The sequence below is a fragment of the Scatophagus argus genome, chromosome 23 (genome assembly GCF_020382885.2).
Source record: "Scatophagus argus isolate fScaArg1 chromosome 23, fScaArg1.pri, whole genome shotgun sequence".
NCBI classification, from domain to species: domain Eukaryota; kingdom Metazoa; phylum Chordata; class Actinopteri; family Scatophagidae; genus Scatophagus; species Scatophagus argus.
Genome location: NC_058515.1, coordinates 4,120,941 through 4,144,847, shown reverse-complemented (window position 1 = coordinate 4,144,847; position 23,907 = coordinate 4,120,941). Strand labels below are relative to the sequence as shown.

At 39.8% G+C, this 23,907-nt stretch overlaps 3 protein-coding genes across 8 annotated transcripts; all 3 read left to right on the top strand.

Moving 5' to 3' along the window:
- The first annotated feature begins 1,898 nt into the window (after positions 1-1,898).
- On the top strand, positions 1,899-10,869 carry LOC124054561. 2 transcript variants are annotated; one of them, XR_006842396.1, is made up of 7 exons: positions 1,899-2,053; positions 2,165-2,335; positions 2,512-3,201; positions 3,734-3,850; positions 3,937-3,980; positions 4,340-4,531; positions 10,360-10,869. XR_006842396.1 is itself a non-coding variant. In XM_046380720.1 (6 exons), exons 2-6 carry the CDS (start codon positions 2,281-2,283, stop codon positions 4,457-4,459), a joined length of 1,026 nt encoding a protein of 341 aa, XP_046236676.1. In that variant the 5' UTR covers positions 1,899-2,053; positions 2,165-2,280; the 3' UTR covers positions 4,460-4,552. The 2 variants fall into 2 exon arrangements, 1 of the variants encoding a protein (XP_046236676.1); XM_046380720.1 differs by lacking the exon at positions 10,360-10,869 and having other exon boundaries at positions 4,340-4,552.
- Positions 7,953-15,520, top strand: LOC124054559. 5 transcript variants are annotated; one of them, XM_046380717.1, is made up of 5 exons: positions 7,953-8,293; positions 8,466-9,155; positions 9,555-9,680; positions 9,768-9,811; positions 15,056-15,519. In XM_046380717.1, exons 1-5 carry the CDS (start codon positions 8,239-8,241, stop codon positions 15,173-15,175), a joined length of 1,035 nt encoding a protein of 344 aa, XP_046236673.1. In that variant the 5' UTR covers positions 7,953-8,238; the 3' UTR covers positions 15,176-15,519. The 5 variants fall into 5 exon arrangements, with proteins under 5 accessions (XP_046236673.1, XP_046236669.1, XP_046236671.1 ...); XM_046380715.1 differs by lacking the exon at positions 15,056-15,519 and adding an exon at positions 10,168-10,361 and having other exon boundaries at positions 7,960-8,293; XM_046380718.1 differs by lacking the exons at positions 7,953-8,293; positions 8,466-9,155; positions 9,555-9,680; positions 9,768-9,811 and adding exons at positions 12,658-12,982; positions 13,155-13,844; positions 14,435-14,560; positions 14,690-14,691 and having other exon boundaries at positions 15,056-15,520.
- Positions 15,521-19,076: 3,556 nt separating this feature from the next.
- On the top strand, positions 19,077-21,864 carry LOC124054560. The gene is made up of 5 exons (XM_046380719.1): positions 19,077-19,275; positions 19,451-20,140; positions 21,056-21,181; positions 21,269-21,312; positions 21,597-21,864. The coding sequence occupies exons 1-5, from the start codon at positions 19,221-19,223 to the stop codon at positions 21,714-21,716; spliced, it is 1,035 nt and encodes a 344-aa protein (XP_046236675.1). The 5' UTR covers positions 19,077-19,220; the 3' UTR covers positions 21,717-21,864.
- Positions 21,865-23,907: the final 2,043 nt, after the last annotated feature.

Below are 23,907 nucleotides of genomic sequence, written 5' to 3'. Positions count from 1 at the left end.
CTGTTGTTTGCATACCAAATCTCTATGGTTGGGTACTAATGGATGACCAGCAATCAGGATTATGTAATCACATTACATAAGTAATTAGATTATGATTACATTGTCATGGAGTACTTTATAACGCTTTTGATTATGTCCTTAAAATATGGCCATTTTAATATTATTGACCCCTTTTTCACTATAACCAATCCACATCTGACCTGCATGTTCTCACTCCCCATGCATCCATGGCAGCCTGATCAGTGGCCCTTCACTTCTAGGTACTGTAGTACCCCTTCTAGAGTCATTTCTGGAAGCGGCCCTCTGGAGGAGTGCGGGACAGTTGGATGGGTAAATAACAGGACTAACATGAGTGGAGACCAGAGTTTAAGACCTATTGTATAGACAAAAGTATCCAGACACAACTCTTTGTGGGGCTGGTTTTAAAAGGTTGGGAAGGTAAAATTCCCATGGTTATGTGGAGCCTCATAAAACAAGTTATTGTGTGAGATTTGCACTACAGCTAAAAGCATGTGTGCCCTGTTGCTATCTGTAACACACAATTAAGAATGTTTGAGAGCTTTTGTATGGGATGGATTTTCCAGCTGGGCAAAAGCCTGACAACAATCTGTCAAAAAAATGTCAAATTTACATTGAGTATCAGTTAGCATATTTGTTGTTGCTGAGGTGGGTGTTAATGTTGTCCCTTTCGTTTCTGCTGACAATCATTCAAAGGATAAACAGATGAGTCCAATTTTCCGAGTTGTTAAACGTGCTTGCTCAAGAGTTAAAGTGATGTCGGGCTCATTATTCGAGAAGGTGGCTATCTCGTGATTTCCTAAATGAGATGTCGGAAATTATGGTTGATGATATGCTGAGATTGCCAGTTAAAGAGATTTTCCCTCTGTGACAATGGATGAAAAAGCTCACACTGACATCTCTCTACTTCTTTAATGAGATTTTGAGACAGCAGACATATTTTTTCAGCTGTTAAAAAACAATTTGATCTTATTGTGTCATGGCTTGAGTTGTTTAGTTAGTTTCCTGTTTTATTTTGTAGTTCTTCTCCCCTCGTGTCTCGCTTAGCTTTTCATTTCCTTTCTTTTTGATTGCTTTCCCCACCCAGACTGTTTTCACCTGACCAGTCCCCTTTTGTCCGTAGATACTTTTTCTCTCCGTTTGTCTGTTCTACCTACCTATCTGTGTTACCTTGGCTCTTTGTTGCCTCAGTGTTCCTTGAGTTTGCTGTGTTTTGTTACTGCTTCCTTGTATTCAGTTTTTGTGTTCCCTGCCTTCACTGTGTGAAGCTGTTTATAGAAGCTGTGTATCCCTGGTTCCCTGTGCTCCTTGAGTGTGTGTATTTTCTATTCTTTAGATCATTCTTTCATTCAAAATTTTTCTCGGAGCTCCAAGTTGCCTTTAGTTGCCTGCTCCTGTTCTAGATTTTCTTTTTTTTTTTTAATTTTTTAAACCTAACATATTGCAAATTTCTGTCATGAGAACGGGTCTACACACTCATGAGCAGGTAGAGGAGTCCTAAACACAGTGAATCCATTGCAACCAACTCCAAAGTGACACACTAGTTTTCGAGAGTTTGAAGATTTAAAAAAAGAAAAAGTGAAACCAAAATATATAATCCTCCCAGGTGGAAGGCTCCAGTACAGGTTTTAATTCCCATGTTGTTTTTTTTTCATAATGACATCCAGATGAAGCAAGGATTCCCTTTGTGGATTGGTACTAGTGTTTATATTAAGTCAGATGTTTTAAATCCAATGTCAAAATGATGTTCTCTGTCTATCCCCAAGCGTGTGAAGGCTCTCAAAAAACCAAATTTGGCAGGCGGCAGTGAACATGTGATCATATTTCCTTTACGGGTCATACAGACTCATTTCAGGTCGGCCAATCAAACGTCGTCTTGTCTCGAAGAGTGGAGAAACTTTCAACATTGTTTTCATTCAGCACCAGAGACTGAACAGGATGACATCTCCAAAGTTTGTCTTCAATCTGACACATATTGAAGACAAACTTCTCATATATTTTGATTGTGTTCTTTACATGTTCTTGTGGAAAATTGGTGAGTGGCGTTTTTATGACTCATTTATATTTTATCTTTTAATCTATGACAATGACTTTTATTTTTATTGTTGTTCTCCTCATCTCAAAGACCAACACTGTTGTGTTACAGGGCACTGAACATTTGTTTCGTGTTTTCAAAACAGGACATTAATTGTGATTGGCCAGTCAAACACAGTCTTCTCAGACAAGAGGAACCAGCATACTCATTGTATCTTCAGAAGCACGATGGCAACTCCAAACTTTGTTTTGTGCTTCACATGTTTACTTGTGGTGAATATGGGTAAGTTGTATTTTGTTATTGCTTGTTGTTTACTAAACTACAACATGTTATTATTACATAGTATAACCATATGTTTGCTTGTAATCTCTGTTCCTTGACTCTGTATTATAGCTGCTTACAACAGGTTAGAATTTAATTAAATGTGGATTGTCTTCATGTCTTCATCTTCTCCTCAGCTCACACAACAGCTTTAAAGCAGTCATCATTACATTTTCTATCACCCAATGTTGGGGAAAGCGTCACTTTGTCCTGCTCCTGTCTTGATGATGTATCAGTAATGTTTTACTGGTATAAGCAAACTGCGGGACTGAACCCTAAGCTGGTGTCTTCATTCTACAGTTATAATGCTAACAGCACCTTTCATGATGAATTTAAGAATCCACGTTTCTCTGCTGACATTGAAAACCTTAAATATCAGCTGAAGATTTCAGATTTACAAATTTCAGACTCAGGTACTTACTACTGTATAGGGAGCAATTCACATTTACTTAAGTTTTGTGAGGGCACAACCGTCACCATAAAGGGTTCAGGTTTGGACATCCCAGCTTTGGTCCATCAGTCAGCATCTGAGACCATCCAGCCAGGAGGCTCTGTGACTCTGAACTGTACAGTACACAATGGGACCTGTGATGGAGAACACAGTGTTTACTGGTTCAAAAACTCTGGAGAATCTCATCCAGGACTCATTTACACCCATGGAGGCAGGAATGATCAGTGTGAGAGGAATCCCAACACACAAACACACTCCTGTGTCTACAGTTTGCCATTGAAGAGCCTGAATCGCTCTCGTGCTGAGACCTTCTCCTGTGCTGTTGCTTCGTGTGGACACATACTGTTTGGAGACGAGATCAAGTTTGACTTTGAGAGTGAGTAACAGTTTTCGAGGAGGTTGTCTTATTTGATCAAATTTCCTTCATGGACAGACTTCCTTAATACTGGCAAGTAACATGAATTGCTGGTCACAATAACAATTATTCATGTCTGCACTGAACATAAGGTAATTCCTTCCAAATGCAACTCCATTGTAAGAAATAAAACATTTACAGTTCTTGTTTTGTGAAAATTTGGATTCCAGAGATTAAGGCGGTATGAATGATATATGGACTGTACTGTACTGATTCTAGTCTGACTGACCACTGAAAGTCCTTTGCAACAGAAATCAGCATTTACTGGGTCACACACACTTCCATGCTCTCAAGCACACACTCACAGACTTGACCCCATGGCTTGCATTGAAAATACTATAGGGGATCTCGTTGTAGCGAGCAGCAAGGACCAACGTCTCTTTTCATGTACAAATTGTCATGTTAGCATTGTTTTAAGATAGATTTCAAAATATCCAAACCTTATGAGAAAAATAGAAGAATGCAATGTCTCCCGGTGTCTGCCTCTCCACAGATGAGGTGGACTCTCTTGTGTATATCTTGAGCGGAGCTTTGGCATTGACCACCATCCTGGTTGTGTTACTGGCTTTCACTGTGTACAAGATGAACAAGAGGAGCTGCCAATATACAGGTAACTGTTACTGTTTGAAGATGACAGCAGTTATTGAGTGTGTTAGACTTAAATAAAATAATTTTCATTTTGTGTGTCACAACCAGAGCCTAATGAGACATTTTCAACAACTTCTGCTCCAAATGCAGCGGTAAGTGTCATTTTCTATTGAAAAATAAAGGACTCTTCATAGCACAACATTATTTCTTATTTTCTTTGCCTGTTGGTAGGTGTCATAAAAAGTAATCTATACTCTCAAACATTGTTTCAGCAATATGGCTCAGCTTTGGCTGCTACCAGTCAGGAGTGAGGATATAGATAATCTCACTGGTCACAGATACACAGATTTACTGTCTTTTGGCAGTCATTGTTATTAATTATTGCACATACAAATGATTTCAAAGCATTCATTTTGATTTCCCTCACTGTGAAACTTGTTGTGTTCCATACAAATCTTTTTGTGCTGCATCTGTTGTAATAGTGATGAATCACCTTACATTTTCTTACCAGCCATGTCAAGACACAGAGAACCTTCATTACGCTGCTTTAAGGGATCTCAAGGCCAATCGATCCAGAAGACAGAAGAGCAACACCAATGATGAATGTGTGTATTCCAGTGTAAAGCAGTAGACCTGGCCGTGTTTCTATATTATGTTTCATAACAAGACATTTTTTTATTCGTAGTTAGAATTTTCCTGAAACATGAACACCTGTTACCTTAAACTTTGTGTCACTTGTTTTCCACTCGTATATTTTGCTCTGAGCACAACCAATACACAGATGAGCCACACTCTACACTCTGTGGTCCCCGTCAGTTTCCTCTGCTGCTGACTTGCTTTCAGTCAGGAAGTCTCATACACTACTGCAGAGAGCAGTTTAAGTGATTTTTTTCAATATGTCACTCGTGAGAACAAAACTAAATGTCTGTAGGAAACATTAAAAACATGAACATCTTACTTGAGGCTCTGGTTGTTAAACAGAAAAAAGTTCTTTATTCAAAGCCATGTTCAGTGTTCTGTAACACCCGTCTTGCTCTGTGTCATCACAAGAGTGACACACAGCATCCTTGTAACCACGGTAACTCTCTCTCACACCTGTCTGAGTGTGCACAGTGCAAGAATAGAGAGAGACAGAGAAAGAGAGAGAGAGAGATTACTTCAATAAACTGCAAAAGTACAACACACCACATATGTATATATTTCTCATGTCCCCCCTGATTGTCTGAAGGTCCCTGAAACAATGAATAAATGGAGATTGGAGTCTGAGCAGTTTGCTTTTTGTTATTATTAAAAGTTTTTCAGGCTCACATGGTAGTGGCATGACAGTTTATACTGATCACTGCTTTTATTTTTGTGTATTTTGTAACTTATTCTTGCTAGATTTGCAGACTGTCATTATATTGAAATCATGGACATTATCCCCTCCTCACTGTAGATAGGCATGTATCTATGTCAAAAGACCTTCACATGCCAAATTTCGCACAGACCCCAATGGACACTAGCTTAAAGTTAAATCTAAGTCTAAATGTCTTTTCCATAATAGATTTTTTTATTTTTACTTTAATTTGCTTTGTATCTTTGTCAGTTGATGTTAGCACATGGCTCAAAGCACAGCTTCACAGAGCTGCTACCACGCCTGTTTGTCTTGTTTCATTGTATCTACGTCAATGCAAGTTCACTGTGGTTTTCTCTGGTGCGAAAAGGTGTTTGCACTCTCTCACAGAGACCACACAGGCCTTAAAGTCCTTATGCAAACAGCAGCTGTAGAGTTCTAACCAGTTCCTATTAATAATGCAACCCATCCCAACCACATGCTTTTCACCCTCTTCCCATCTGGCAGACATTACAGGAGTCACCGATCCTGCACCAGCAGGCTCAGGAAAAGGTGTTTCCTGGAAGCTGTGGTCCTGTTAAACTCCTAAACTAAAGAACTAAGATTTTTGCACTCCAGTTGCACTCCTAATATCTCATACTTTTATGTGCACTGACAGCTCTTGCGCAAGCTAAACTCTCAGACATGTTCAGTTTACTACCATTACTTACATTCTTTTGAACATACAACCAACTGTACATTTTATATATACTGTTTGCACAGTACATATAAACTACATACAAACCCCATTTTCATCATAATAATTTGTTTACCATGTTATTTTTATAATATCTGTATATATGCTGCAAACCCCTGGCCATATAATATTGCATCACTTCTTTCACTTTTATTCAAATAATACTATTCTGGCATTTCTGGTTAGATGCTAACATCATTTGATTGGTTTTGTACCTGTACTGTACCTGTACAATGACAATAAAGTGGTGTCTAATCTAATCTCTAGTAATAACATTACAGTACTTTGAGTACTAGTTAGCATAGGCATCAATTCTGTAAGTACCTTCAGGCCCAAAAACTCACGCACGAGGCCAAGCACCGGTGAGTGCTACCATATAGGTAAGGTCAATAAGAGACTACAATGTGCATTCCATGGGCATATCAGTGTCAGATTAACTGCTAATATGTAGAGCAAGGAGGGCCAGTAACCTGTTAGCTACTTCTGATCAGAGACTATGCACACTTGACCAATCCCAATAAACATACAAAAGCAAGATATCTGATCAATCTCAATTTGTTCATGTTAATGATGCATCATCCATACTCACAAAAGTTAGTCACGGATTCCCCAATGTACTGTGCTCGGGCCAATACTATTCACCCTTTATATGCTCCCCATCTGTAGGAAACACTTCATACATTTTCACTGTTACACAGATGACACACGATTGTACTTGTGAAAGAAACCAGAAGAAACAAATGAGCTAGCCAAACTTCAGGCATGCCTTAAAGACAGAAAAATCTGGATGACTTGCAATTTTATACTTCTAAATTTGGACATAGCTTAAGTTATTGTTCTGGGCCATTATCAAATTATATGGCAACTCTAGATGGCCTAGCCTTGGCCTCAAGCTCCACTGAAAGGAATCTAGAAATTATTTTTAATCAGGTTAGGTCATTTAACTCACACATAACATACATTTCAAAGACTGCATTCTCTCACCTTTGCAATCTTGCAAAAATTAGGCACATTCTGAGTCAGAAAAATTAGTCCATGCATTTATTACTTCCACACTGGATTATTGTAACTCCCTTTTATCAGGTTGCCCCAATAAGTCTCTAAAGACTCTCCAGCTAATCCAGAACACTGGTGCACGATAACACACAAGAACCAGCATCTTCTGTACTGGCTTTTCTATTGGCTGCCTGTAAAATTCAGGATAAAGTTTAAAATTCTTCTCCTAACATATAAAAGCCTGAATGGTCAAGCACCATCATATCTTAAAGAGTTGATAGTACCCTATTATCCCACTAAAACTTTACGTTCTTAAAGTTCTTGTCCCATGCATGGTTACTTGTGGTTCCTAGAGTCTTTAAAAGAAGATGTGAAACCAGAGCCTTGAGTTATCAAGCTCCTCTACTGTGAAACCATCTTCTGGTTTCAATCCGGGAGGCGGACACCTTCTCTACGTTTAAGAGTAGACTTAAAACTCTCTTTTTTGATAAAACTAATAATTAGGGCCGGCCAAGGCGTTCCCCTAATTATGCTGCTATATTGCTGCTAAATTTTCTCCTGCTGGTGAAAAATGAAATAGAGACTTCTGAGACTTCCAAGATTTTTTATTCCTTTGCAAAAGAAGGTCAATCGTCACACAGAGTTACAGTCAGAGTGAGGAAAGACCCCAACAATGGGGAGAACTACATTTTTATAGATAGAGACACATACCCCAGCATATGTTTCACACCTCTTTGTTCTGTTACCACCATTGTCTGCTTCACCCCCAGGATGTTCCTGCCGAGTTGTGTATTCTGTTAAAAGGTTTGGACTTTAAAGGCAGAGGTGAGAGTTCCCGTCTCGCTCTAGAACTGATGTTGCAGGGTTTGTGTATTCGGACTATACGTTAACACAAAGACACATGGACAAATGGTATCTGGGTGAGAAGACAGTGAGTAGGGTGTTATTTCAGAGGAGGAAGTCATAACAGTTTCAAAGAGATTAAAACTGCCAGTACACCTGACAGTCAGATTATATATTTTTATTGCTTGATTTGCAGGCTTCACACATTCACGTCAGACCTTGCACACTGTCGACCCCAGTGGATAATATAGCTTGAAGTTAGATCTCAGTGTAAGTGTCTTTTTACACACAACTTTCATTTGTCACCAATTGTCTCTTGGCACACCAATCACATGTACATAAATCCAAAGACTAACTTTGTCGTATTACAAATCATTGAACATGTGTTCAGCGTTTCCAAAATAAGACATTCAATCTGATTGGTCGGTCAAACACAGTCCTCTCAGTGAAGTGGAGAGAACATAGAGAGATTCAGCTCACTCATAGCAGCATCTGAAGTGACATGGCACCTCCAACCTTTGCTCTGTGCTTCGCTTGTCTGATTGTGGTGAATATTGGTAAGTTGTATTTTGTTACTGCCTGTCATCTATGATACGATAACCTTACTATAACATATTACTATTACCATATGTTTGGTTGTAATATGTGCTCATTTATTCTGCAGCTCATTCCAACATGTTAGAGTTTAATTAAATGTGTGTTTGCTTTGTTTCTTCATCTTCTCCTCAGCTCACACAACAGCTTTAAAGCAGTCATCATTACATTTTCTATCAGTTGATGTTGGGGAAAGTGTGACCTTGTCATGCTTTTGTCTCGATGAGGTATCACAAATTTTTTACTGGTATAAGCAAACTGTGGGACTGACGCCTAAGCTGGTGTCTTCAGTCTACAGTTATAACGCTGACAGGACCTTTTATGATGAATTTAAGAATCCACGTTTCTCAGTGGACACTGAAAATCACGAATATCAGCTGAAGATTTCAGATTTGCAAATTTCAGACTCAGGTACTTACTACTGCGTAAAGAAAAGTTACATTGTCTTTGAATTTTGTGAGGGTACAACTATAAATGTGAAGGGTTCAGGTCTGAACATCCCAGTTTTGGTCCATCAGTCAGCATCGGAGACCATCCAGCCAGGAGGCTCTGTGACTCTGAACTGTACAGTACACACTGGGACCTGTGATGGAGAACACAGTGTTTACTGGTTCAAAAACTCTGGAGAATCTCATCCAGGACTCATTTACACCCATGGAGACAGGAAAGGTCAGTGTGAGAGGAGACCCAGCGCACAAACACACTTTTGTGCTTACAATTTGACAATGGAGAGCCTGAATGTTTCTCATGCTGGGACCTACTACTGTGCTGTTGCCTCATGTGGACACATACTGTTTGGAGACGCAACCAAGCTGGACTTTAAGTGTGAGTAGCTGTTCTAACAGAGGTTGTCTTATTTGATCAAAAATTCCTTAACAGACAGATTTGTAAGTTTACCTCAATACGATGCTCACATTTTAACATGACTGACCACTCGAAACACTTTACATCGGAATTCAACAGTTCACACACACTTTCATGGCTGCTCATCATGAGCAGTAACCATGCACACACACATGCACACTTGACCCCCATTACTTGAACTGATATGGCTTTATAAAGGGATCTCTTTGTAGCGAGCAGCAGAAAAAATTAGAATGACAAACCTCTCTTTCAACGTACAAATGGTCATGGCAGTACTGTTTTAAGATACATATCAAAATATCTAAAAATAGCCATAAAATATAATATCTCCTGTAATGTCTGCTGTCTGCCTCTCCACAGATGAGGTGGACTCTCTTGTCTCTCTTGTGTATATCTTGAGTGCAGCTTTGTCATTCACCACCGTCCTGGTTGTGTTACTGGCTTTCACAGTGTACAAGTTTAGCAAAAGGAACTGCCAATATACAGGTAACTGTTACTGTTTGAAGATGACAGCAAGTTTTACTGTGTATTGCACTCAAATAAAATGGCCTTCATTTTGTGTGTCACAACCAGAGTCTAATGTGACATTTTCAACAACTTCTGCTCCAAATGCAGCGGTAAGTGTCATTTTCTATTGAAAAATAAAGGAATTTTAAAAGGACAACATTATTTTTTTTTTTTGCCTGTCATCAGATGTCACAGAGAGTAATTTGTGCTTTGAAAAATCGTTTCAGCAATATGGGTCAGTTTTGGCTGCTAGCAGTGAAAAGTCAGGATATGGACAATTTAATTGGTCACAGATACACAGATTTAATCTTTATTGGGGGTCATTGTTATTATCTATTCCACACACGAATGATTTCAGAGCATTCATTTTGATTTCCCTCACTGTGAAACTTGCTGTGTTCCATACAAATCTTTTCTTGCTGCATCTGTTGTAATAGTGATGAATCATCTTATATTTTCTTACCAGCCATGTCAAGACACAGAGAACCTTCATTACGCTGCTTTAAGGGATCTCAAGGCCAATCGATCCAGAAGACAGAAGAGCAACACCAATGATGAATGTGTGTATTCCAGTGTAAAGCAGTAGACCTGGCCGTGTTTCTATATTATGTTTCATAACAAGACATTTTTTTATTCGTAGTTAGAATTTCCCTGAAACATGAACACCTGATAGGACTTCACCATGCAATGTCCATCTATCCATCCATTTTCTATACCGCTTATCCGTCATGGTCGCGGGGAAGCTGGAGCCTATCCCAGCTGACTACGGGCGAGAGGCGGGGTTCACCCTGGACTGGTCGCCAGTCAATCGCAGACCCACCATGCAATGTCAATGAACATAAAGGCTTGTTCTGTATTAGATTACCACAGAAAGAAAGTCTTGTGTCAGAGTTTCTCTGAATTGATGGCAGCTGTGAAACATAAGCTGATTTCCACCATTTGTCACCAGACTATAAATAAAAGATAAATAATAATAACAGAAAAAATAAAGTGAGGACATGTCAAAGCCTGTCTGTTCTTTGTCTCTGCTGTTTCATGCAGGATGTCTCCATGTACATCAGTGACTCTCAGTTTCTCTCTGAATCTGACCTACAGATCCTGTCCACAACAGAAGCATTTTGATCCTTTACTTCAGTCGAAGAACAGATGGCACAATAGTTGATGTTGTAGTTAAAGTGAATGTCAGTTTGATCATGAGCAGAACTAACTTGTTTGAAAACAAGTGGGTTAAATGAAATCATACTACTGAGGTGCATTGTGGGACATGTACGAGTTTCATGCTGTGCTAATGTGCCTCCACAGGAGGAGTTTCAGTCATATTTTTCACTTGTCCACACAGTGACAAGTCACATTTTACCTGTAATTTATGCACATAACTGCAGCCTAAAGCGTAACCTAAAACTTTGTGTCACTTGTTTTCCACTCGTATATTTGGCTCTGAGCTCAACCAATACACAGATGACCCACAAACTACACTCTGTGGTCCCCGTCAGTTTCCACTGCTGCTGACTTGCTTTCAGTCAGGAAGTCTCAGACACTACTGCAGAGAGCAGTTCAAGTGATTTTTTCAATGTGTCACTCGTGAGTACAAAACTAAATGTCTGTAGGAAACATTAAAAAAGGTAGACTGATCAAACTGCACAAAAATGATGGCATTGAACATAACATATGAGTCAGATTAATCACTGTGAGCAAGATTTGCATCTGCCCCAGATGGAGAAAACTTCAGTCATCAAAATTTCAATCAGGACACACTTAGTAAGAGTGAATGAATATTTTGTTGAAATGCACAATACAGATCAGAAATATGAACAGTATGTTGCTATTTGTATCTGAATGGTTATATAGCTGTTAATTTATAGTGAACAGATTTTATTTATCTCTGCATTTGTGGGGTCCCGTCGGGTCTCGTTGGGTCCCGTCGGGCTTTGGCCAAGATCTTCATCTCTATATCAAGCTCCTCTACTGTGGAACCATCTTCCAGTTTCGATCCAGGAGGCGGACTCCCTCTCTACGTTTAAGAGTAGACCTAAAACTTTCCGTTTCGATAAAGCTTATCATTAGGGCTGGCCCCGAGTTATGCTGCTACAGGCTTAGACTGCCGGGGATCTCCCACGATGTACTGAGCTCTCTCTTCCTCTTCCTGTTCTTCTGCACACATTTATATCCCATTAATGCATGTTACTAACTCAGCTTCTTCCCTGGAGTTCTTGTGCTTTCTTGTCTCGCTGGTTCCCACGGATTCTCCTTCTACTGTCTTGCTTGAAACCTACTGCGATTGCTACTGTTTAGTCCTGATCTATTTTAATTCTATTACTATTCTGTACAGCTACTACCATTATTATTGTTACTATATTACTATTGTTACCATAATCACCATAGTACCTTCTGTATACTTCATCATTATCATTATCTACATTTCCAATACTTCTGGTATTATTGCTGCTGCTATGCATCTCTTTTTGTGTGCTCATTCTCTCAACCCAACCAGTCAAGGGGTCTGCTCCAAGGTTTCTGCCTTCTAAAAGGCAGTTTTTCCTCGCCACTGTTGCCAATGCTTGCTCATGGGGGAATGTTGGGCTCTCTGTATTACAAAGTTTAAAGAGTTTGGTCTTGACGTGCTCTAAGTGGAAAGTGTCATGAGATAACTTTTGTTGTGATTTGGGGCTATATAAATAAACTGAATTGAATTGAAAATATTCTGAACTACCCGGTTGAAATAAATAAGTGGAGATTTGAGCCTAAGCGGTTTGCTTACATTCAAGTGTGGAGCAACTCAAGTATTACAGGTGTTTTGAGGGTCACATAGTGGTGAGATGACACTTTATATCTGATCACTACTTTGGCACACATTTATTTTTCTGTATTTCTTTATGTTCCTGACAGTCAGATTATATAATTTTATTGCTTGATTTGCAGGCTTCACACATTCACATGTCAGACCTTGCACACTGTAGACCCCAGTGGATAATATAGCTTGAAGTTAGATCTCAGTGTGAGTATCTTTTTACACACAACTTTCATTTGTTATTAATTGTCTCTTGGCACACCAATCACATGTACATAAATTCAAAGACTAACATTGTCGTGTTGCAATCACTGAACATGTGTTCAGCGTTTCCAAAATAAGACATTCAATCTGATTGGCCGGTCAAACACAGTCCTCTCAGTGAAGTGGAGAGAACATAGAGAGATTCAGCTCACTCATAGCAGCATCTGAAGTGACATGGCACCTCCAACCTTTGCTCTGTGCTTCGCTTGTCTGATTGTGGTGAATATTGGTAAGTTGTATTTTGTTACTGTCTGTCATCTATGATACGATAACCTTACTATAACATATTACTATTACCATATGTTTGGTTGTAATATGTGCTCATTTATTCTGCAGCTCATTCCAACATGGTAGAGTTTAATTAAATGTGTGTTTGCTTTGTTTCTTCATCTTCTCCTCAGCTCACACAACAGCTTTAAAGCAGTCATCATTACGTTTTCTATCAGTTGATGTTGGGGAAAGTGTGACCTTGTCATGCTTTTGTCTCGATGAGGTATCACAAATTTTTTACTGGTATAAGCAAACTGTGGGACTGACGCCTAAGCTGGTGTCTTCTGTCACCAGTTATAATGCTGACAGCACTCTTCATGATGAATTTAAGAATCCACGTTTCTCAGTGGACACTGAAAATCGTGAATATCAGCTGAAGATTTCAGATTTGCAAATTTCAGACTCAGGTACTTACTACTGCATAAAGAGCAATTACATTGTTGTTGAATTTTGTGAGGGCACAACTATAAATGTGAAGGGTTCAGGTCTGAACATCCCAGTTTTGGTCCATCAGTCAGCATCGGAGACCATCCAGCCAGGAGGCTCTGTGACTCTGAACTGTACAGTACACACTGGGACCTGTGATGGAGAACACAGTGTTTACTGGTTCAAAAACTCTGGAGAATCTCCTCCAGGACTCATTTACACCCATGGAGACAGGAAAGGTCAGTGTGAGAGGAGACCCAGCGCACAAACACACTCCTGTGCTTACACTTTGACAATGGAGAGCCTGAATGTTTCTCATGCTGGGACCTACTACTGTGCTGTTGCCTCATGTGGACACATACTGTTTGGAGACGCAACCAAGCTGGACTTTAAGTGTGAGTAGCTGTTCTAACAGAGGTTGTCTTATTTGATCAATAACTCCTTAACAGACAGATTTGTAAGTCTACGTCAATTATGATGCTCACATTTTAACATGAATTGCGGCTCACAATGACAATTTTTTGTGTCTGTACTGACCATGAAGTAGCCCCTTCCTAATGCAACTCCACTGTGGGAGATAAAACATCTGCAGTCCTTGTCTTGTGCAAATTAACAATCCAAAGTTTAAGCTCATATGAATGATAGACAGAATTTATTTATACTGCACTTCTTCTATTCTGACTGACCACTCAAAACACTTTACAACAGAATTCAACAATTCAATGCACACACTTTCATGGCTGCTCATCATGAGCAGTAACCATGCACACACACATGCACACTCGACCCCCATTACTTGAACTGATATGGCTTTATAAAGGGATCTCTTTGTAGCGAGCAGCAGAAAAAATTAGAATGACGAACCTCTCTTTCAACGTACAATTGGTCATGGCAGTACTGTTTTAAGATACATATCAAAATATCTAAAAATAGCCATAAAATATAATATCTCCTGTAATGTCTCCTGGTGTCTGCCTCTCCACAGATGAGGTGGACTCTCTTGTCTCTCTTGTGTATATCTTGAGTGCAGCTTTGTCATTCACCACCGTCCTGGTTGTGTTACTGGCTTTCACAGTGTACAAGTTTAGCAAAAGGAACTGCCAATATACAGGTAACTGTTACTGTTTGAAGATGACAGCAAGTTTTACTGTGTATTGCACTCAAATAAAATGGCCTTCATTTTGTGTGTCACAACCAGAGTCTAATGCGACATTTTCAACAGCTTCTGCTCCAAATGCAGCGGTAAGTGTCATTTTCTATTGAAAAATAAAGGAATTTTAAAAGCACAACATTATTTTCTTCACCTGTCAGCAGATGTCACAGAGAGTAATTTATGCTGTGAAACATCGTTTCAGCAATATGGGTCAGCTTTGGCTGCTAGCAGTCAGAAGTCAGGATATGGACAATTTAATTGGTCACAGATACACAGATTCACTGTCTGTTTTGGGGCATCATTATTATTAATTATTGCACACATGATTCATTTCAGCTCATTCATTTTGTTTTTCCTCTATATGAAGCTTTCTGTGTTCCATACACATCTTTTCTTGCTGTATCTGTTCTGATACCAATGAATCCTTTAATTTATTTATTTATTTCATACCAGGTGTGTCAAGATGCAGAAAACCTTCATTATGCTGCTTTAGGTGACCTCAAGGTCAACAGATCCAGAAGACAGAGGAGCAACACCAATAAGGAATGTGTGTACTCCAGTGTAAAGCAGTAGACCCAGATGTGTTTTTGTCCTTTGTTTCTTCATAACAAGACATTTTTTATTGGGCTGATTAGAATTTTCCTGAACCTGACATGATTCCACCAATTTTAATACATACAAAAGCTTCCCTTGTAATAAACTTGCAGTGAAAGAAAGTATGGTGTCGGAGGGTTTCTCTGTAGTGATACCAGTTGTGAAACATCTGCTGACTTCTCCCGTTTCTCCTCACATTTCAAAGAAACACACTCACACCTCTGAAGTGCTGCTGGGATTACCTTTTCTAGAATTTCCTGAACCAATCCTGCATAAGTGACATCAGCTGTATGTACATCCACAGGGTATCACAAATCTTCACAGAACTTTTTTTCCAGGTTGTTTATGGTGTACATTGTCACAAACCTGTAAGAAAGTTCTTAAAACTACTTTGTAGGTAACAGTAAAGTAAGGACATGTCAGAGCCTTTCTGTTCTTTGTGTCTGCCGTTTCAGACGTGAAGTAAGTAAGTAAGTCATCCTTTAAAAGGAGGAAATTCAGCAACTGATCATCTCTGTGGGTTCTCGACTTCAGGCAGTCATTCACGGCAAAGAATTGTCCTCCAAGTATTAAAAACAAGCCTTATATTTGCAATTATGTTAGTTGATCCCATCATTTACGAGCCACCAAAAAAGGGGTGGGTGTATAAAAATGGCTTCCTGAATGGTTAATGCCACACTTTTGTTAAACCCCTTGAAATAAAGTCTTCACTTAGCTTACATCTTGAGTGTTTTCTCCTGTGAGCATCTTACACGTTGCTGATGAACCACAGTTTCTTTTTGGGGAACACTGCTTGTCAGTGCAAAAGTGGGTAGGTTGAACTTGGTCAAAAAGTTGCTTAACAGTGGTCGGGTCTAATTACAACAATGTCAGGCTGAAGCTGACACAGGCCCCAGGACACACTGTGACCTGTGGTGGCAAACACACTTTCGACTGGTTCAAATACTCTTAAGAACCTCATTGAGGACTTTTTTTTTTTCATTATTACACCCAAGGAGGCAAGAATGATCAGTGTGTGACCTAATACTGTGCTGTTACCTCATGTGCACACCTGCTATTTGGACACAAGACCAAGTTGGACCTTGTGTGATTAATTGTTGTAGCATAGTTTCGTATTTGATTAAAAAAAAAAAAAAACTTAACTGACACACTTGTAAGCCTTTCATAAAATCATACTCAAATACTAACATGAATTACTGCTCACTATAATAATTACTCACGTCTGCACTGACTTTTCAAGTAATTCTTTCTCCTTTCTAATGCAGCTCTGGCAAGGAGTGGTGGTTTAATTTGAAATTTTCAGCTAAATTTAAGAGCTGACAACACCACCTGGGGACTTGCACCTCAGGATGTGAAAATCTAGAAGTATAATAAATAAGGAATCCTCAGAGGACACCGGTTCAAGACTGAGGAGGCAGAGACAGTAGATTCGGTAAAGTAAATAAATTTAATTGAAACACTGCAATTTAATCAAAGCTAAAGCCACAACAACAAAGGATGGAAACTGCTGGAAAAAAAGGAAAATGCAAACACAATACAAAATAAAGAGGTTGTTTTACTCTGAAAGAAAACCAATGATATAAACAAGCTGCCTGGAAAACAAAAGGTTAACAAAACCAACAACCCAATTGATAAACATTATCCCAAAATAAACATACAAACTCAAATCAAGGAATTAACAAATATACTTAAATTAAGCAAACGGAGTTGGACCAGATGAACAAATCAAAACCCCAACAAATAAACACAGCAAGCAAAAACTGGCCAAAGTGAAACAAAAGCACTCAAAAGAAATCAAAACAGCACAAATGAGGCTAAAACAGATGAAAACTGGTCCAAAAGGAAATAAATAATATAAAAAGGAAAACCAAACAGACTCAACAGCACAGCAGCCACCATCACAGACCAGCAAAAGGGAGAAACTGAGCCAGCTGGATCCTTATATGCTGCACCTGAGCAGGGGGAGGAGCTAGGAGGAGTCTTGCTGAACTTCCTGGTTGCATTCATAACCTCACTACACAACTCCACTGTGGACGAGGAAACATCTACAGTCCTTTTAGTGTGTAAATTTGTGTTCCAAAGTTTAAGCTGACATGAATGATAAATGGACTGTATTTATACTGTGCTTCTTCTAGTCTCACTGATCACTCAAAATGCTTTACAACAGAAAACAGCATTCCCCAGTTCACACATACTTTCATGTCCACTCATCATGAGCAGTAAACATGCACACACATGCAGTCTTATCTACAATTATATGCATTGAAAATGCTTTATTAAATAATCGCCTAAAGTGCTGCACGTCAGACAGAGTGACCAGCAACACCAGGGCTCCACAGGGGACTGTCCTCTGTCCCTTCCTCTTCACCATCTACACCACAGGCTTCAAGCACTGCACAGAAACCTGCCATCTTCAGGAATTTTCTGATGACTCTGAAAAACAGTGACACTAAGGAATATGTCTCTGTCTGTTCTATCTGTGCCTAAAAAAGGTTTCTCATCGTCCTTTAGTGGGTCTACTTAGTCCCTCCCCTGTACTGTCTCACCATGGTATCTCTGGTTTGCCATCTTCAAAAGGTAATTCTGTTCTACTCACACTTGTTGAAAGATCGAGTCACTTCATTGCCTTAAATTCCCGTCAGCTCAGCAGGCTGCCGCTGCCTCCAACTTTGGAAGGAGATTAGAGCAGCCCTTCATTTTGCCTGCACAGCTCCGCTTTTCCCTTGCTTTTTCAAAGACTTCATCTTTTCTGGATTTTACTCTGAACCTGCCTCTTTTGGACATCACTGGTTTCAGTTCTTTTCACTCGCTGACACAGTTGAGATGTCCAGGTCTGGGCCAAAGTTTAAGTTCAGACTTAAACTCTCTCTCTCTCTCTCTCCCTCCCTCCAGCATTTAGCTGCTATGAATGTAAAAGGTTATTGTAGTTGAAAAATTAACAAGGGTCAGAAATTGCATTGACAGTCAGAGTTGACTGTGACTGAGATTGTCACTGGTGAGAAGCTGAAGACAGAAAAGCTGAGTATCCCCTTTTATGCCAGACAACGTTGTGGAGCAAATGCTGAGTCAACTTTTCTATACCCATACAAGTCATGGCACGCACATAGGGCCCATGTGCAGGGCTGACACGAGCCGATGAGGTCCAGTGGAAATCGACTGGGCTTGTTTTAAGACATATTGTTGCAGCACAGTGGTCTTAAGAAAGTGACATATTTTGTCATTGGAGGGAACTCACTCCAATGAAATTCGTGCTCTGCATTTAACCCTCCCAAGTGACGTGCACACACACACAGCAATCCCGGGGCAGTGGGCGACCGCGTGCAGCGCCCGGGGAGCAGTGGGGGTTAGGTACCTTGCTCAAGGGTACCTCAGCCATGGACACCGGTACGGGGAATCGAACCAGCGATCCACTGGTTACGGGTCCGACACCCTAACCGCTGATCCACGACCGGTGTAGTGGTTAGCACTGCTGCCTCACAACAACAGGGTTCCAGGTTCTAATCCTGGTCTGGGTCCTTCTGTGTGGAGTTTGCATGTTCTGCCTGTGCTTGTGTGAGTTCAACATCTGTCGGCATATTATAGTATTGAGTACATGTATTATATGCATTTCACTGGTTTTGAAAGTCAGATTTTATTGATTTTTTTTCTTTCTTTGCAGAGTGTCTTTGTCTTAATCATGAAAATGATTCCCTCCTCACTGTAGATAGGTATGTATCTATGTGAAAAGACTCTCACATGCCAAACTTTGCCCACTATAGACCTCAGTGGATAACTTAGCTTAAAGTTAGATGTGAAGTGTGAGTGTCTTTTTACATAATACTATCTTTTGTTATTAATATTTGTCTCTTAGCACACCAGAGAGAGATGTAAAGACCAGCATTGTCGTGTTGCAGATCACTGAACATGTGTTCAGTGTTTCCAAAATAAGACATTCAATCTGATTGGCCGGTCAAACACAGTCCTCTCAGTGAAGTGGAGAGAACATAGAGAGATTCAGCTCACTCATAGCAGCATCTGAAGTGACATGGCACCTCCAACCTTTGCTCTGTGCTTCGCTTGTCTGATTGTGGTGAATATTGGTAAGTTGTATTTTGTTACTGTCTGTCCTCTGCTATACCTTTTAATGTATACTATTACCATATGTTTGGTTGTAATGTGTGTTCATTTATTCTGCAGTACAGCTCATTCCAACATTTTCAGTTGAATGAATTTAATTAAATGTGTGTTTGCTTTGTTTCTTTATCTTCTCCTCAGCTCACACAACAGCTTTAAAGCAGTCATCATTACATTTTCTGTCAGTTGATGTTGGACAAAGTGTGAATTTGTCGTGTTTCTGTCTTGATAAGGGATCACTAACTTTTTACTGGTATAAGGAAACTGTGGGATTCACCCCAAAGCTGGTGTCTTCATTCACCAGTTATGATGGCAACATCACCTTTCATGATGAATTTAAGAATCCACGTTTCTCAGTGCACACTGAAAATCATGAATATCAGCTGAAGATTTCAGATTTTCAAATTTCAGACTCAGGTACTTACTACTGCATAAAGAACAAGTTCTATTCTTTTGAATTTTGTGAGGGCACAACCATCACCGTAAAGGGATCAGAACTGAAAACCCCAGTTTTGGTCCATCAGTCAGCATCGGAGACCATCCAGCCAGGAGGCTCTGTGACTCTGAACTGTACAGTACACACTGGGACCTGTGATGGAGAACACAATGTTTACTGGTTCAAAAACTCTGGAGAATCTCATCCAGGACTCATTTACACCCATGGAGGCAGGAATGATCAGTGTGAGAGGAAACCCAACACACAAACACACTCCTGTGTCTACAGCTTGCCAATGAAGAACCTGAATGTTTCTCATGCTGGGACCTACTCCTGTGCTGTTGCCTCATGTGGACACATTCTGTTTAGCGACTGGACTAAGTTAGACGTTGACTGTGAGTAACTGTTTTAGGTTGTCTTCTTTGATAAATAACTCCCGAACAGACATGTTTGTAAGTCTACCTTAATGTAGTAAACACATGCTAAAATGCTTTACTGCTAACTATAATTCTTACTCATGTCTGCTCTGACCATGAAGTAGCTCCTTCCTAATGCAACTCCAGTGTGGACACTAAAACATCTACAGTCCTTGTTTTGTGCAAATTTCTTGTCCCAAGTTTAAGCTCATATGAATTGTAAATGGACTGCTAGTCCGTTTGATACAGCTGATACTTCTAGTCTGACTGACCACTCAAAGCTCTTTACAGCAAAGGTCAGCATTCATCAATTCACACACACACGTTCATGCCGGCTCATCATGAACAGTAACCGTGCACACACAGACACCCATTGCTCGCACTGAAAATGCTTTGTGAAGGGATATATTTGTAGTGATCAGAAGCAAAATTTAGACTGACACCATCTCTTTCAGTGTATCAAATAGTCAAGCCAGAATTCTTTTTAAGATAGATAACAAACCAGATTAGAAAACACATTAAATGTGTAATGTCTTCTGGTGTCTGCCTCCTGACAGATGAAGTGGATTCTCATGTGCATTTAATTTATACTGCACTTCTTCTAGTCAGACTGACCACTCAACAGAATTCGCCAGTTCACACACACTTTCATGTCCGCTCATCATGAGCAGTAACCATGCACACACACGCACAGAGTTGTCCCCAGTTACTTGAGCTGACATGGCTTTATTAAGGGATCTCTTTGTAGCGAAAATTAGAATGACGTACCTGTCTTTCAATGTACAAATGGTCATACCAGCATTATTTTAAGATCAAAATACCCAAAGCAGATGAGAAAAAAACATAAGAATGTAATGTCTCCTGTAATGTCTCCTGGTGTCTGCCTCTCCACAGATGAGGTGGACTCTCTTGTCTCTCTTGTGTATATCTTGAGTGCAGCTTTGGCATTCACCACCATCCTGGTTGTGTTACTGGCTTTCACTGTGTACAAGATGAACAAAACGAGCTGCCAATATACAGGTAACTGTTACTGTTTAAAGCTAATGGGAAGTTTTACTGATTATTGCAATTAAATAAAATGGCTTTCATTTTGTGTGTCACAACCAGAGTCTAATGTGACATTTTCCACAACTTCTTCTACAAATGCAGCGGTAAGTGTCAAGTTCTAATGGAAAAACATAGGAATTTTATTAACACAATGTTATCTTATTTTCCTCACCTGTCGGCAGGTGTCATAGAGAGTAATTTAAGCTTTCAAACATCGTTTGTCAGGACTTGGACAATCTAGTTGGTCATGGATGCACAGATATACTATAGGCAGTCATTACTATTAATTATTGCACACACAATTGATTCCTGAGCACTCATTTTGTTTTTCCTCTCTTGTTCTGTATCTGCTGTAAGAGGGATGAATCATTTGATATTTTCTTCCCAGTTACGTCAAGACACAGAGAACCTTCATTATGCTGCTTTAAAGGATCTCAAGACTGACAGATCCAGAAGACAGAGGAGCAACACCAATACTGAATGCGTGTACTCCAGTGTAAAGCAATAGACCTGGACGTGTTTCTTTACTTTGTTTCTGTATAACAAGATATTTTTTGTTAGGCTATTTAGAATTGTCCTGAAATATGAACACCTAAAATCTTTCCACCAATTTCAATGAATATAAAGACTTGATATAAAATAAACTTGCAATGAAACAAAGTCTTGTTACAGTTTCTTTGATGTCTTGTCAGCTGTGAAACACTCTACTCTTTGTCTCCAGAGTTTACAGAAACACATTCACACCTCTGTGTGTACTGCTGGGGTTAGTCTCTCTAAGAGATTTCACAACTGAACCAAGTCTGCGTCAGTGACATCACATGTACAGTATGTACAGAAGTCATCACAGAACGATCTGGCTGGGTTGTTTATTGTGTCCACTGCTACACACCTGTAAGAAGCTTCTTATAATCACTTTGTAGGTAACAGTAAAGTGAGATCATGTCAGAGCTTGTCTGTTCTTTGTCTCTGTGATGTCACACAGGATGTCTCTCAGTGACTCTCAGTTTCTCTCTGAATCTGACCTACAGATCCTGTCCACAACACAAGTATTTTGATCCTTTACTTCAGTCGAAGAACAGATGGCACAATAGTTAATGTTGTAGTTAAAGTGAATATCAGGTTGATGATGAGCAGAACTAACCATGTTTGAAACGAGTGGGTGTTTACCAGGCACAGAGGGTCAAATGAAATCATTCTACTGAGGTGCATTGTGGGACATGCAGGAGTTTCATGCTGTCTACTGTGCCTCCACAGGAGGAGTTTTAGTCATGCCTTTCTGTCTTGTACAGATTGACTGGTCACATTTTACTGTTGGTTTGTGAACATAACTGCAGCCCAAAGTGTTACCTTAAACTTTGTGTGACTTGTCCTCCATTTGTGTATTTGGCTCTGACCTCCACACCTCCTCCTAACACAGATAACCCACAATGCACACTCCCCTGTGCCCTCAGCTTCTGCTGCTGCTGATATTTTGCTTTCAGTCAGGAAGTCTCATCCACGACTGCAGAGAGCAACACAACAAAGGTTACTTTAGACATGTCACTTGTGAGTGACAAACTAAATTCCTGGCGTAAAGTTAAGAAAATAAGAAGTTTGCAGGTGCAATGTTTGTACACAGCATGTTAATGTTGCTAACACATTCTTCAAAACGTGTAGCAAACTACAAAAAGTTTAACAGTAAGCCATGAGGATGTTGTAAATCAGGATTAATGGGTAAATTAGAGCTTCTCACCTCCTTTTATTCAGGTATTGACCTACTAATCTGCACCACCCGGGTGATGTCCAGACATTTATCAGCTGAGGGTGCAGCTTTGATGAAACTGCTGTCATACTGGAAGATCACTTGCAACAGCTTCTTCCCCCAACCAATAAGACTCCTCAGTTCTTAAAGACTGGACTGAGTTCACTACACATCAAAACATCTGTTCTTGTATCTTGTAATGTTTACAACAACTGTTCTACCTGCACTTTATACCTTTTACACTGTGCACAATACTGTCCCTACCTGCACTTTATGGCTGTATCAAACATCCCATAACAGGACCATGTCCTGGTTGGTGCTGCTCCTTGTTGTTTATATCTATGGTCTTTGTGCAGTGTGTGTAGTCTTGTACAGTCTCTGTGCTGTGTGTATAGTCTGCACAGTCCTGGTGCACTATGTATAGTCCTGTGCTTTATGTATAGTCTTACATCAGTTTGCACAATGTACAGTGTGCATTTAATTTCTAGTGTAGCAGCTGGAGGAACGCTGTCTCATTTCACTGTTCACTGTACCAACAGCTGAAATGACAGTAAAAACCTCTTGAATCCTGATAGTAAAAGTCTGTCTGAAAGCTCTTTCAGCAGTCAAGTTGTTGTCAACATTGTTAATTCACCTCTGCCTTCACTGTGGAGGCTAAATATCTTATATGAGACTCTGGTTGTGACACAGAAAAAGCTCTTTATTAAAAGTCATGTGTTCTCCAACACCCACCTTGTTCCCCTCTTGTGTTGTTGAGCCAGACTTGTGTGTCCTTGTGTGTCCAAATCATGATGTTATAGCTTCAACTCAGTTAGTTAGCTAGCTTAAGTGTTAGTGTCTGAATCCATAAAACTTTCATTTGTTATTAATATTTGTCTCTTAGCATACCAGTGTACAGGGCATTGAACATGTTTTCAGTGTTTCCAAAATAAGACGTAGAATCTGATTGGCCAGTCAA